General features: G+C 47.1%; 1 protein-coding gene across 1 annotated transcript; it reads left to right on the forward strand.

Moving 5' to 3' along the window:
- Nucleotides 1–801: 801 nt before the first annotated feature.
- Nucleotides 802–2,205, forward strand: LOC102906544 (E3 SUMO-protein ligase TRIM60). The gene has a single exon (XM_016006059.3). The coding sequence runs from the start codon at nt 802–804 to the stop codon at nt 2,203–2,205; it is 1,404 nt and encodes a 467-aa protein (XP_015861545.1).
- Nucleotides 2,206–13,286: the final 11,081 nt, after the last annotated feature.

A 13,286-nucleotide genomic window follows, 5' to 3' on the forward strand; every position in this document is an offset into this window, starting at 1 on the left:
AGAGCATGGGTGTAGATTTCTCCAAAATAGTCATACACACACACACACACACACACACACACACACACACACACACATAATGTTTACATGCTGGTCCACGCATAATGTGTGTGGATGCATTTGGAGGTCAGAGGACAACTTTAAGGAGTTGGTTCCCTCCTATCTTTATTTAAGTAGTGTTTTTGGTGTGTGTGTGTGTGTGTGTGTGTACCCAAGTGCATACCATAGCCCACACGTGGTAGCTGGGCAACAGTTTATAGACTCGTTCCTTCTTTCCATCATGGGGTTCTGGGGATAGACCTCAGGCCATCATGGTTGGCCTCAGGTACCTTGACCCATTTACCCATCTTGCTGTCTCTCCTCTTCCCATCTGGGCATGCTTTGTTGGCCTCACAACCGTCTAAAACTCTAGCTCCAGGGAGATCCAATGCCGCTGGCCTCCCTGGGCACCTGCACTAATGTTTACATGCACATAATTGAAAATTATAAAAAAAACAAATTAAAACCATGTTTTTCCTCATCCACAGGAGTGTGAGGTTCATCACCCCTGTGAGTGCTTTCGAACGCTCACGCCTTAGCCTCTGAGACAGCGACAGGCTTTGAATTCCTCTCAACTTCTGAACTGCCTTAAGGCACTTTGGTTAAATGTCCCTGACGACCATCACCCTACCAGGCCAGTGAAAACCTGCAGCTGGTCATTCTGCAAAGACTTGGGAGGACACCCACGGCTCACAGTGTCTTGAGTTCCTGGGAGGCAAGCCCTGCTAAGAGACCTTCTCCGCTGACTTCGCTTACAGGCCAATGGCTTTCTCCACAGCCCTTGTAGACTTGCAGGACAAGTGTGCCTGTTTCCTTTGCTTCGATCTTTTTAAAAACGCAGTGACCATTCCCTGTGGGCACAACTTCTGCCTGTCCTGCATCTGTTTGTTCTGGAAAGGTCTAAATGACACCTTCCCCTGCCCTGTCTGCCAGATTAGCTTTCCACAGAGAAGATTCTACAAGAACCCCCAGATCCAGAACTTGGTCGATATCATTAAAGACCTGCAGAGGACCCAGAGGAAACATAGGAAGCCGGAAAAATGCACCGTGTGTCAGAAGCACAATCAGCCTCTGGCCCTGTTCTGTGCGCAGGATCTGGAAGTCTTATGTATCCAGTGTAGCTTCTCCGAAGAACACGAGACACATCACACCTGCCCTGTGAAGAGAGCTGCCTCTCAACACAGGAGAATTCTAGAAGGCCACATTGAGCCTTTGCAATGCAAAGTGAAAGAGGCCGAAAAAGTACTGGCTCAGCAGCACAGAAGAGCTCTTGAACTAAGGAAGAAGTTTAGGAATAAAAACAAAGAGATAAGTGTTGAATTTGAGCAAGTCAAACTGTTTCTGCGGAATGAGCACGAGGCGCTTGTAAACAAGATACATATTGAGGAGTTGGTGGCTTTGTCAGAACTGAAGAAATACGTTGGGGCTCTGTCAGACCATATTTCCACATTAGAAGATCTGTTGAAGAAAGCGGAGGCCGAGGATGTTCAGTCAGATGTCACACTCCTGACTTGTGTTCCGAGAACCTACCACAGCTTAAAACACCTGAGGCGCCCCGAACCCTGGTCATTCAGGGCAAAGCAATATGGTCTCAGTCTCCCTCCGCAGTATTCTGGCCTGGACAGAATCATCAAGCAATTTCAAATAGATGTGACTTTTGATCTTGACACAGCACACCCTCAGCTTGTTATTTCTAAGGATGGGAAATCTGTGTTTTATGGAGAAGCAAGACAAGGAGAACATGTTAGTGTTAGCCCTCGGAGATTTCGCCTCTGGCCCGCTCTCCTGGGGTGTCAAGGATTTCATTCGGGTCGTTGTTACTGGGAGGTAAAAGTGGGAAACAAGCCCATGTGGACACTGGGGGTGTGTCAAGACTGCCTTCCTGGGGACTGGAGCAATCAGCCCTCGGTTGCTGAGGGCTTCTGGGCAATTGGAAGACACAGTGAGAGCGGCTATGTCACGTATGGGCCTGAAAGAACGGAGCTTCTGCCCGTGGTGCCGCCCAGCGTGATCGGCATCTTTTTGGATTATGAATTGGGTGAGCTCTCCTTCTATAATATGAACGACAGGTCTCTTCTCTACACTTTCACTAATTCTTTTACCAGCACCGTTTGGCCTTATTTCTGTACAGAAACAGATTCTGAACCTCTTAAAATCTCGGGCTAGTACAGACGAAGGGTCTTAGTTCTTAAGTTAATTTAGCCAGTGTATTTAAGCTCATAAGTAAACAAAATGAACAAAAACACATCTTCTAAATTTAGCCACTGAAAACCAGACTGCATTGTTCTCTGTTGTTTTCAGTAACTCTAAGAGACATGGTGGTTGCCACAAGTATGACACACACCTGCCCATCAAAGCGTGTGGGAGATTGAAGTAGCCACAGGAAGACAGACAACAGGAAGCCATGACCAGCCTAGGACCTGTCAGCTTCCTGGAAGTTGTAGAATGAGTTAGTTGTCGTCCTTTTTAAAAATTTTTTTTTCTAAGATCAGGCTGTCTGAAGTAGATGGCTACACCTCCCTTTTTACTTTTTGGTATGTACATACGATGTGTGTGTGTGTGTTCTTGTGTGGGAGGACGGGCAAGGATGTGCTGCTGTGCATATGCAGAGTGGAAAGGACCACCTTCTTCCTTGTTTGAGGTGTGTGTGGGGGGGGGGGGGGGTCTCTTGTTTGGTGAGTTTCTGGGAATCCTGTCTGCCTCCTATCTCCCGGGATTACAGATTCACATTACTGGCTGACTCTATGTCAGCTCTGGGGATCAGAGTGAGCACTGTTCTCACTGGGTCATCTCCCTAGCCTTCTGTTTCATTTTGTCTGTTTTGGAGACAGTTTCATATAGCTAAGACATTGGCATCTAACTCACTAATGGTTGATGATGACCTTGACCTCCTGATTTTCCTGCCTTTGCCTCTTAATCTCTGGGAGAAGAGGCATGTGCACACGAGAGTTGTTTTTATTTTACATTTATTTGTGCATTGGGGCTTGCAGAACGTCACAGCACACTCGGGTGGTCAGAGAATTCATTTCCGGGGAGGGGGGGTTGGGTCTCTCCTCCCCAAAACCGTTCTAGATAGCAAACTCAGGTCTTCAGACCTGATGGCAGGTGCCTTTGCCCTCTGAACCACCTTACCAGCCTTTTATTTTTGAGACAGGCTCTCCCTCTGTAGCTAGTTTGGCCAACTTGAAGCACTCTCCTCAGCGTCCTAAGTGCTGGGATGCCATCTAACCTAACAAAACTTTGACCTCTTGTTTTCTACCCCCTGTACTGAGGATTGGACCCAGGGCACCAGGTAGCCAAGCACTCTATGCCTGAGCTACACCCTAGCTCCTGTTGGTTGTTTTTAACCCATCTTCTCTGTCGCTCATGCTCACACAGGGCATGCACTCCTCTCGCATCTTAACTTACAGTGATTATTTCAGTGAGTGAAACCTCCGTCCCCATAGGCCAGTCCATTTCATCCTCCGTTTGTCTCCCAGATGAGGCAGCAGCATCTCTCACTTGCGTCACTGTTTTCTTGCCCTAACTGGTTCAGTCAGGGCCTCTTCTTTCCCCATATTTTGTTCTCTGAAGTAGGTTTTTACTGCGGGTCGGTGGGGGGTCGGGGGGATGTGCGCTTATACGTGTGTGCGTGCTTGTAGAAGCCAGAGGACAACCTCAGCTGTCATCCCCAGTGATTCTGTTCACCTCCTTTGAGGCACTTACTGGTCTGCAGCTGCTTGCATAGTTAGACTAGAGTGGCTAGCCAACGAGTCCCAGGTACACTGTCTCTCCCTTCCCAGCTTTGGGATGACAGATGTGGACTACAATACCTGTCATTTTTATGTGTCTTCTAGAGATTGAACTCTGCTCCTTGTGCTTTCGAAGCCGGCTCTTTAACAACTGAGCCGTCTCTTAAGCTTCGGTTAGCCTGTGGTGGTACAGGCCCATAATCCCAGTGCTTCAGAAGCAGAGGCAAGAGGATTGTGGGTTACAGACCAATCTGGGCTATAGAGCAACACCCTATAAAATACAATACCTACAAAAAAATAAAAAGCCTCTATTCCCAGCACTCAGGGAGTTGGAGGCAGGAGGATCCAAAGTTGGAGACCGTCCTCAGACACACAGCCAGTTCCAAGTCATCCTGGGCTACGTGAGACCCAGTCTCCAAAAAAAGAGATAGAAAACCCACTTGTAATTGTTTGGATAAATATTTCGATCCTGCAGTTGGAGAGTGAAGTATGTCAGAAAGTGTTGGTAATTCTGGTACCTGATGAACTTTGGTGGTGACCTCAGACTCAGGTCTTCCGTGATAAATTAGCTGTGGTCAAATGAATTCTTCATGTCTCGATACATATGTAAGACTTTGATGGGGGGGAAATGTTTATTAAAGAGACAAACATGCCAGCGTCTGGGAAGCAGAGGCAAGTAGATTTCTGAGTTAGAGGCCAGCTTGGTCTACATAGGAAGCTAAATAAAAGTACAATTTTAAAAAAGGGCAAATATGTCAGGCTCTTGTTTTCTGTCCATATTTACCTCATAGGTAAATATTAAGAAATGTATTTGTGCTGGGCAGTGGTGGCGCACACCTTAAATCCCAGCACTCAGGAGGCAGAGGCAGGTGGATCTCTGTGAGTTCGAGGCCAGCCTGCTGGTCAACAAAGCAAATTCCAGAACAGCCAAGGCTACACAGAGAAACGTGGTCTCAAAAAACCAAAAAAAAAAAAAAAAAAAAAAAATTTGTGGCAAGCATATGGGTTGGACATGCTGCCGCCACATCTAAATCCAGCACTTAGACAGAAGCAGGGGGATTGCTGCAAGTTCCAGCACAGCCTGGGATACACAGAAGATGCTGTCTGAAAACAAGAAGTTTATATGGACACCTCTCATTTCAGGGGCTCAAAACCAAACTTGGCATGTCTTATGTTATCTGACTTCCTTGAGAAGTCTGTGTCACTTCTGAGTGCCTTTTAACACTATGTGTGTGTGTCCATGTGCATGAATGTGTGTTTGGGTGTGTGCACCTGTGTGTGTATAGAGCCTAGTAGACGTGTGTGGCAGATCCTCTGGAGCTGTAATTACAGGCGAGTATGAGCCACCAGAGGAAGGTGCTGGGAACCAAATTGGAGTCCTCCTGGAAGAGCAGTGAGCATTCTTAACCACCAAACCATCTTTCGGGTCCCTTAAAATATCTTAATTAAACCTTAACTCCTCTTCTTAAAAAAAAAAAAAAAAACTATACACAGGTGAAAGCTTACAAGACTATAGGGTTGTAAGTCTGTCCAATTTTCTGAATTATTCAGAAAAGTGTAACTTCATTTCTTCTATATTGTAAGCAAGCTTTCCCTAATAGTTTGGATCCTCCCCCAGCCCTTCCAATGTTTTGGGCTTCCTTATGCTGATTTTTAAAATGTCCCTCCCCATTATTTGGCTGCTTGCCAGCCATGAATCTGATCTTCACGATAGCTTCAGTGATGTGGCTTCTTTCTTGCCTCCATTTGCCTCCTCCAGGTAGTCATCCATGATTTACATCTCACCTGTTCCCCAAGCTTTTCTTTTAAGCTCTAATGTTCTTGTGACTCAAAAAGATAAAACAAATGCACGCACACACATGAACACTTTTTTTTTCTTAGATCAGGTCTTACTAGAGTTACAAGTGTAGCAAGTTTGGATTTGCTCTGTAGGCCAGGCTGGCCTTGAGCATGTGATGACCCTCCTGCCTCTGACTCCCATTTGCTGAGATTACATGAATCATCATGCATGGCTTGTTCCAGTCCAACCTCCACCCAGACTTGTGCCTGGAGCATTGTTTCATGCAGGGTCTCATATAAATGTGTGTGGTATGAGGGCACACACATTCCATGTTGTGCATGTACAGATCATAGAAGACAACCTTTGGCCTCCGAAGGTATCTGCACCACTCCTGCACATACTCACAGACATACACATAAATAAAATGTAAAAAAGTTAAAGCACATAATGTATTTTGTGTTCACAAATTGATCTATACAAAACACCCCAGCATGCAATACTGTGAAAGTGGCCTTTAAGCATGATGTGGCCATTGCTGTGTGAAAATCAAAGCAATCAGGGTTACCTCCAGGAGACCATAAGACACAGCCCATGAATGTTCTCTCTTGGTGGGGGCGGGGACTCACGTGGTCACATGAAAACCTCAGGGCAACTCTGTAAACCCACGAGACCCTGCTGCATTCCGGTGTCTACCAGTGATTAACCGTTGCTGGAATGATGACTTATTCTTTTGTTTTGTTTTTGTTTTTCAAGACAGGGTTTCTCTGTGTAGCTTTGCGCCTTTCCTGGAACTCACTTGGTAGCCCAGGCTGGCCTCGAACTCACAGAGATCCGCCTGCCTCTGCCTCCCAAGTGCTGGGATTAAAGGCATGCGCCGCCGCCGCCACCCAGCTTTTTTTTTTTTTTTTTTGGTTGACTTATTCTTTTTGGTGGTGTATTTGCTCATGGGTTGCATGTGCTCTGCCTATAACTCCCATCCGACTAATTGGTTTTCTAAGCAAGACTTGGGTAAGATGAATTCTTTGCCTGTCTGGGTTGAAGATGTATCAGTTCACTTCCCATCGGGAAAAGTTAACACACCCACCATCTGGGACAGAAGACAAAACATGAACATTCCCTCTCACCACCTCCTAGTCATTCACCACAGACAGGTCTGCCTGTTGTTGATATTTTTAAGGGAACTAGGACCCATGGACATAGATCAGAAGCAGAACGAAAGGCCAGGTAGGGCAGCGCAGGCATCCTGCCCTGGCACTCGGGAGGTCGAGGGAGGAAGATCGCTCAGAGTTCCAGGTCAGCCTGGGTGACTGTTTCAAACAGACAAAAAAAAAGTGACATGGATCAGTAAATAAAGCTCTGTGCTAACTCCAGTGACCTGTATCATGACCCAGGAAGTGTAAGTGAAGTGATTCCCTAGCTAAGACAGGCCTCACCGCTGCTAACGTAACCCCCACGAGTGTCTGTCCTAGAAGTTACACAGTAGGAGATCACCAAAACCCACAGATGACATATAGCTGGTTGGTCAGCATAAGAGGTGTGGATTTATAATGAACATCCCTAGTGGGGCTCTTCTGGGTCTGCGTTCTTGGTGGGATCTAACTTTTTCCTGGTAGTGTCAAAATGAATTAAATTATAGGTATCCAGCTGATGTGTGAAGGAATTCTAAGGTATCAGGTGTTTGAAATACGTGTAGCTAAACAGTGGTTTGGGTGCTGAGGATGTGGAGCGTTTGGTAATGTGCTTGTCTAGCACTCAGGAGACACTGGGTTCAGTCTCTAGCGATCCATCAGACAGATGTGATGGTGCATGCGCATAATCTCAGCAATAGACAGATGGAGCAGGAGGACTGGAAGGAAGGTCAAGGTCATCCTGAAGTACGTAAACTCTAGGTCTGCCCAGAAGACATGAGACCCATCTGTCCCCTTCCCCCGACGCACCCAAAAAGAAAGGGAGAGAGAGAGAGGCCACTTTTTCTCTAAAGCCAGTCCCATCATCCGTCATCCCAACACGGGCTCATCTCTCACCGTTGAGTCTGGGCTCTGCAGACATTTCTACCGGTACATCCACAGCCAGGCCAGCCACAGTGACTCATCGCTGTGACCTTTAGTACTCCAAAGGCTGAGGCAGCAGGATTTTGATTACTAGGCTAGCACAGGCTACACAGCAAGAAAGTTAAAAATAAATAAGTAAAAGACGAGAGAGAAATTTGTGCATTTTCAGCCTTGTGTCTCCGAAATGATCTGTTAGCTAAAGACAGTGAGACCACATTGTGCTTCTTTCTATAAAATTATTTGTTTAAAAATTAAGCAAAATAAATTTACAGAACATTTCAAGATATGCAGAGCTCCTGTTTATCGTTCAGATAGATTCCATGGTCTAGCTAATGTTTGCCCATGAACATTTTGTGGCATACTCTTAAGCACATGCTGATCTAAGTTATCATGAGTTCAAAGCCAGTCTCGTGGAGGCAGTTCTTTCCTTCACCTTGATGTGCGTTCCCGGGATCAGATGCCTCCATCAGGCTTTGCTGGTGAGCGTCTTTATTCACTGAGTCATCGATCCCACCCTTGTTTCATTTCGGAAACAAGCTGCCTCTCTCTCTCTCTCTCCTTGAACTAAGGATCTTCCTGTCTCCCGAGCAGCTGGAATTACAAGTACGCTTCACGGCAGTGATTTCTGTGATAAGATGTTTTAAAAGGAAATGAGGAAGTTTAGAGAGGAATGAGCTGGAACTAACCAGAGTCGGTGACATAGGGGTGGGGGTGGGGGAGAATCACTCAACACTGACTGATGTAAGAGGCAGGTGACCAGTCATTTCTGTTAGCTACGGGTTATGGAGGTTAGTATTCTGGGCTTCCACGAAGAACCGAGAAGCCACTTCCAGACTGTGAGATCTAGAGTGATCTAGAGGGGTTCCCAAGGAATTGAGTGCAGGACCTCCCCCCAGTACTCAGATCTGTGGATCCACGAGGCCCTTGGGTAAAATGACAGAGTGAAAGAGGCGTGAAGCCAGGGTTTCTATCCCAGCAAGTGGGAAGAGCCGGAGCTCGAAGTCAGGTCGGCTACACAAAGGAAGGATTTGCGTAGATTGTCTAACAACCTTCTAAGACATTTCAACATGACTTCTAATAACAAATGCAATGTAAATGACAGGAAAGTCAGAGCCAGCCTGCCAATAAAGCACATGTGAGGAGCCTGTGACTTTACACGCCTCCACATGTTTTCCTTGCTTCTGTTTTTGTTCTTCTGAGGTTGGTCGCCACACTGGCCTGGGCCTCTCAGCAGGACTGCTGCCTCAGCCTGCTGAGCACTGGGATTCTACAGCATAAACGTCAAGCCTAGCTTCCTCCAAATGTTTTACATCTGAGGTCGGCTAGATCTGTGAACTTGCCCCTCACTCAGCCTCTCTGGAAGAGACACCTCTTCCCGTCCCTACCTCTTATGTTCTCCTTCCTTCATAAGGTCTGCCCCGGGCTAGTGATCTGTGATCTGCCGGTGCCTCAGTAGAACCTAAATGAAGCCAAGTACACTCCCCACAGTGACACATGCCATGGGGGGCGGGGGGTCAGTCAGTCAACCCACGTGTCCTTGGAGAAGGGTGTGACTTTTAAGGACAGTGTGGAGGGGCCCACCGGGCTCTTGAGTAAAGGAATGAGGCCATGGACAGATGCCTAACAGCTAAGGAGTTTTGCTAGAGCTCAGAGGCCAATGCTGCTCCGGGAAGCGAGGGGGGCGGGGGCGGAGCAGGGGTGGTGGTGGTGAATGAGCCGGTGAGGGGGGAGCAAGTGCGGTCTTGAGCTCCATGATGAACCTTGATTTTGTTTCTGGAACTGTGAATGTGGCGATGTCAGCTACAGGTGTAAACAAGACCCCCTTCAGCACACAGGTGCAAACAGTCTGACTGCTTGAACAATCCCAGCTAGAGAGAAATGTTCAGCTGTTGCCACCTAGGTTTTCAGAAGAAAAACCTGACCTAGGAAGGCCCAGCAGGCTGGTCCCACTAAGTGTCCACCATATACAAATGAAAGAGACCAGTAAAGCTGAAGAATAGGGATGGAGATTGAAGCCGGGGGTGGTAGAGTTTAACTCCAGTTCCTAGAAAGGTGGAGGCAGAAGAATCCAGATTTCAAGGCCATCCTTCTGCTACAAGGCTCAATAAATTAACTCCACTACGTGGGTCTGAGCATATAACTGAGTTGGCAAAGTGCTGGCTCATCACCCGGGGGTGTGAGCTCCAGGTTTAAGTACTGGCAAAATTAGGGTGGGGCACAGGCATTCTAATTTATTGGTCCTGGCTGAAGTGCGTCTGGATGGTTCATCTCAGCCTTGGTTGCGTGATATGGTCACAGGCCCTCCTCACTGTCGCTCTTGAGGGATCGAATCTGGCTCTTGGAAGATGATCACTCAAGCTCCAGGGTGCAGCCTCACCTTCATGAAAGGTATGGTCCTCATGTGGCATGTGTGTGAGTTGGGGGGCTTCTGTCTTGGGTTTGTTCTTCCTGGCATCCAAGGTGATCTTTGCACGTTTAGAGCAAAGATTTATATTTATGCCCTGAGCCAAAAAAAAAAAAAAAAAAAAAAAAAAAAAAGGACAGACAGATAGAAAAGGAAGATAGAGAAGGCAACTTCCTTTTCTTCATTTACATACCTATGCCCTCAAAGGAGGACTCAGGGCCCTCCACAAAAGCAGCTCCCAATTGCTGGTTTTACTATTAACACTTAACACTTGTTTGTTCTGAGAGAGGGTCTCACTACATAGCTCTAGATGGCCTAGAGCCTTGAACTCACAGAGATCCTCCTGTCTCTGCCTCCCGAGGGCTGGGATTAAAGTTGTGGGCCACCATGCCTGGCTTTAGCATTTACATCCTACCCCCTCCCCAAGACAGGGTTTCTCTGTGTAGCCCTGGACATTCTGGAACTCGGGGATCTGCCTTCTGCTGGGATTAAAGGCATGCAGCACGTTTATTTCTTAGAGGGATGCACCTCAATTGGTAAAATGCTTGCCTAGCAGCGTGTACCTATAGAAGAAGCCACGGTTTGATTCCCGGCATTGCATAAACCTGCCTGTAATCCTAGTGGGGTTGGAAGAACACAACTTCTAGGTTAGACAAGAACTCCTAGAAGAAAACTCACCAACTTCTTTATTCCCTGCCTCCCACGCCCAGGAAACCCTGCTTTCGTCTGGGTGCAGTTTTCCCTGCTGGTCTCTTGGGCACAAATGTGTGTGGAAAGCCCCGGGCATAGCTTCTGCTGCCGAGAGAGGCTGCCCAGAGCCGATTGCTCAAAGCAAGCGGGGAGCTGAGGTGAAGTGGGAGGTGGAGGCCGGGTTGAAATAGGACCTGGGGTTTTCTGAGGTTCCTCTGTGTCAAGGGGGAGCTCTGCCTCTCCAGGGAACCTGAACAGATCGGGCTCTTTCAATCTTACGCTCTCTGTTGCGGCTTTCGGCATCACGTTACTGAAAAGACATCCTCATGGGGTCAGAAAGGACTAATGACTGCATCTGGCAGACTTGGGGGTGCTGTGAAGTGAGTCTAGAACCCTCTTCCCAGATGTTACAGAGAGGCATGGTTTCTGTTCGAAGCTGGGAGGAGAGACGGGTTGGGGGTTTGATCAGAGTCCTAGTAATGGTGCTTATGGATACGGTGCTAATGTCCGCAGAGCCTGAACATTCTCGATTCTTCGTTTCTCTGAGTGTAATTGTTCTGGTCACCTACAAAGGGCAGAATAAAGCCTGTAAGAAGCTAGTGACTTGTCCTAGGTCACACAACCCATAGAACGCAAAAACCTAATTCACCAAGTCAAATTCAACAAATTTGTATTCAACCATTTAGTTTTGAGACAGCCTAGTTGTGTTCAAGCTTATGATCCCCCCTGCCTCAGTCTCCCAAGTACTGGCTTTCCAGGCCTGTATGATCATGGTGACCATGCTAGGTTAAGACATGTTGAACTGGTGCCTACCAGAAGTCAGGCCTTGAACTGATTGCTTATGAATTTGACGATGAGACAGGATCTATTGCTGTTTGGATAGTTAGTGAAGAAACAGATCTGAACACAGAGAGGGTTATTTTTGACAAAATGGATGTCTAATTATCTTAGGGTTTCTGTCGCTCTAATAAACCATGGCCAAAAGCAACTTGGGGAGGAAAGGGTTTATTTGACTTATGCTTCCATATCACAATTCATCATTGAAGGAAGTCAGGACAGGAACTCACATGGGGCAGGAACCTGGAGGCAGGAGCCGATGCAGGGGTCATGGAGGAGTGCTGCTTACTTGACCTCATGGCTTGCTCAACCTGCTTTCTGATAGAATCCAGGACCCACCTGCCCAGGGATGGCACCACCCATCATGGTCTGGGCCCTCTCCCACCCATCACTAATTAAGAAAATGCCTTACAGCTGGATCTTATGGAGGCATTTTCTCAATTGAGGCCCCCTCCTTTCTGACGACTCTAGCTTGTGCTACATTGACATAAAACTAGCCAGCACACTGATGATTCCACCTCAGGGATAAAAGGGGAACCTGGATGAATGACATCTGAACTGGGGGAGAACAGAAAGGAGCTGGGGAGCCAGGTCCAGCTTGGGGCAGAAGCAGCATGCCCACATTCTGCTGTTACTACTTCTGTTTGGTTAGGAAGGCCTCCCCTGACTCTTCGGGAGGATGTGAGGTAATATATCAAGTGGACTGGGGGCCATCTGCCTGTAATCCCAGCATCCAGACAAGCCTGGGCTATGCAAGGAGTTGCATGAGATTGGGACAACATAGAGGAATTCTGTCTCAAACAATGAATTTCTTAGGTGCTGGAATGGGGGGCCCAGAGCTTTGTACATGCTAGGCCAAGGCTCCACCACGGACCTGCATCCCCAGCATCCTGTTCCCCATGCTTGGTGACTTAAGGACTGCACACACATGGAAATCAGAATAACTTCTAAGAGTCCTTTTTTTTTATGTGAGTCCTAGGGGTTGAACTCAAATCATTAGGCTCCGAAGCAAGCACCTTATCCACTTGAAGGTATTCTCTTCTCATGGGCTTCTTAAACATCTTTTGTGGTTTGGTGTTGGGGACAAGGTCTCCTCTGTTGGCCTGACTGGTCAGGGACACTATGTGAACACAAGGTTGAATTTGCTTCCATCCTTCGGCCTTTGCCTCGTAAGTCCTGATATTACATTTGGACCCACCATTTTTTGCTTGGGTTGGGGGAGTGACAGGGTTTCAAGCAGTCCAGGTTAGCCTCAAGTTCTGTAAATAGCCAAGGTTACCCTTACAATTTTTTCCCCTCTATGAAGCTACATCCTCCAAGTAGTGATATTTTAATAGTAAACACTGAGGCTGGGCATGGTGACACATACCTTTTGTTTTTTCATTTTATTTTTTTATTTTTTTTGATGATTTTGTGTGTGTGTGTGCATTGGTATTTTGCTTGCTTGTATGTCTGTGTGAAGGGTGTTGGATCCCCTGGAACTGGAGTTACAGATAATTGTGAGCTGCCGTGTGGGTGCTGGGAAACGAAGCTAGGTCCTCAGGAAGAGCAGCCAGTGCTCTTAAACTCTAAGCCGTCTCTCCAGCCCAGGTGACATGCATTTTAATATCAGCACTGTGGAGGCAGAGGCCAACTTGGTTTACACTGTAAGCTTCAGGCAAGGAAGCAGGGGCTAGTGAGAACCTGTCTAAAAGAAAACCACAGAGTGAACACTGAAAAAGCAAGTGTAGGCTTGCTTGTTCTGTTTAATTACA

The sequence above is a fragment of the Peromyscus maniculatus genome, chromosome 17, assembly GCF_049852395.1.
Source record: "Peromyscus maniculatus bairdii isolate BWxNUB_F1_BW_parent chromosome 17, HU_Pman_BW_mat_3.1, whole genome shotgun sequence".
In the NCBI taxonomy this organism is placed as follows: Eukaryota; Metazoa; Chordata; class Mammalia; order Rodentia; family Cricetidae; genus Peromyscus; species Peromyscus maniculatus.

Excerpts from the sequence above, each read along its gene's own strand:
- LOC102906544 (XM_016006059.3), top strand. The coding sequence starts at position 802 with ATGGCTTTCTCCACAGCCCTTGTAGACTTGCAGGACAAGTGTGCCTGT.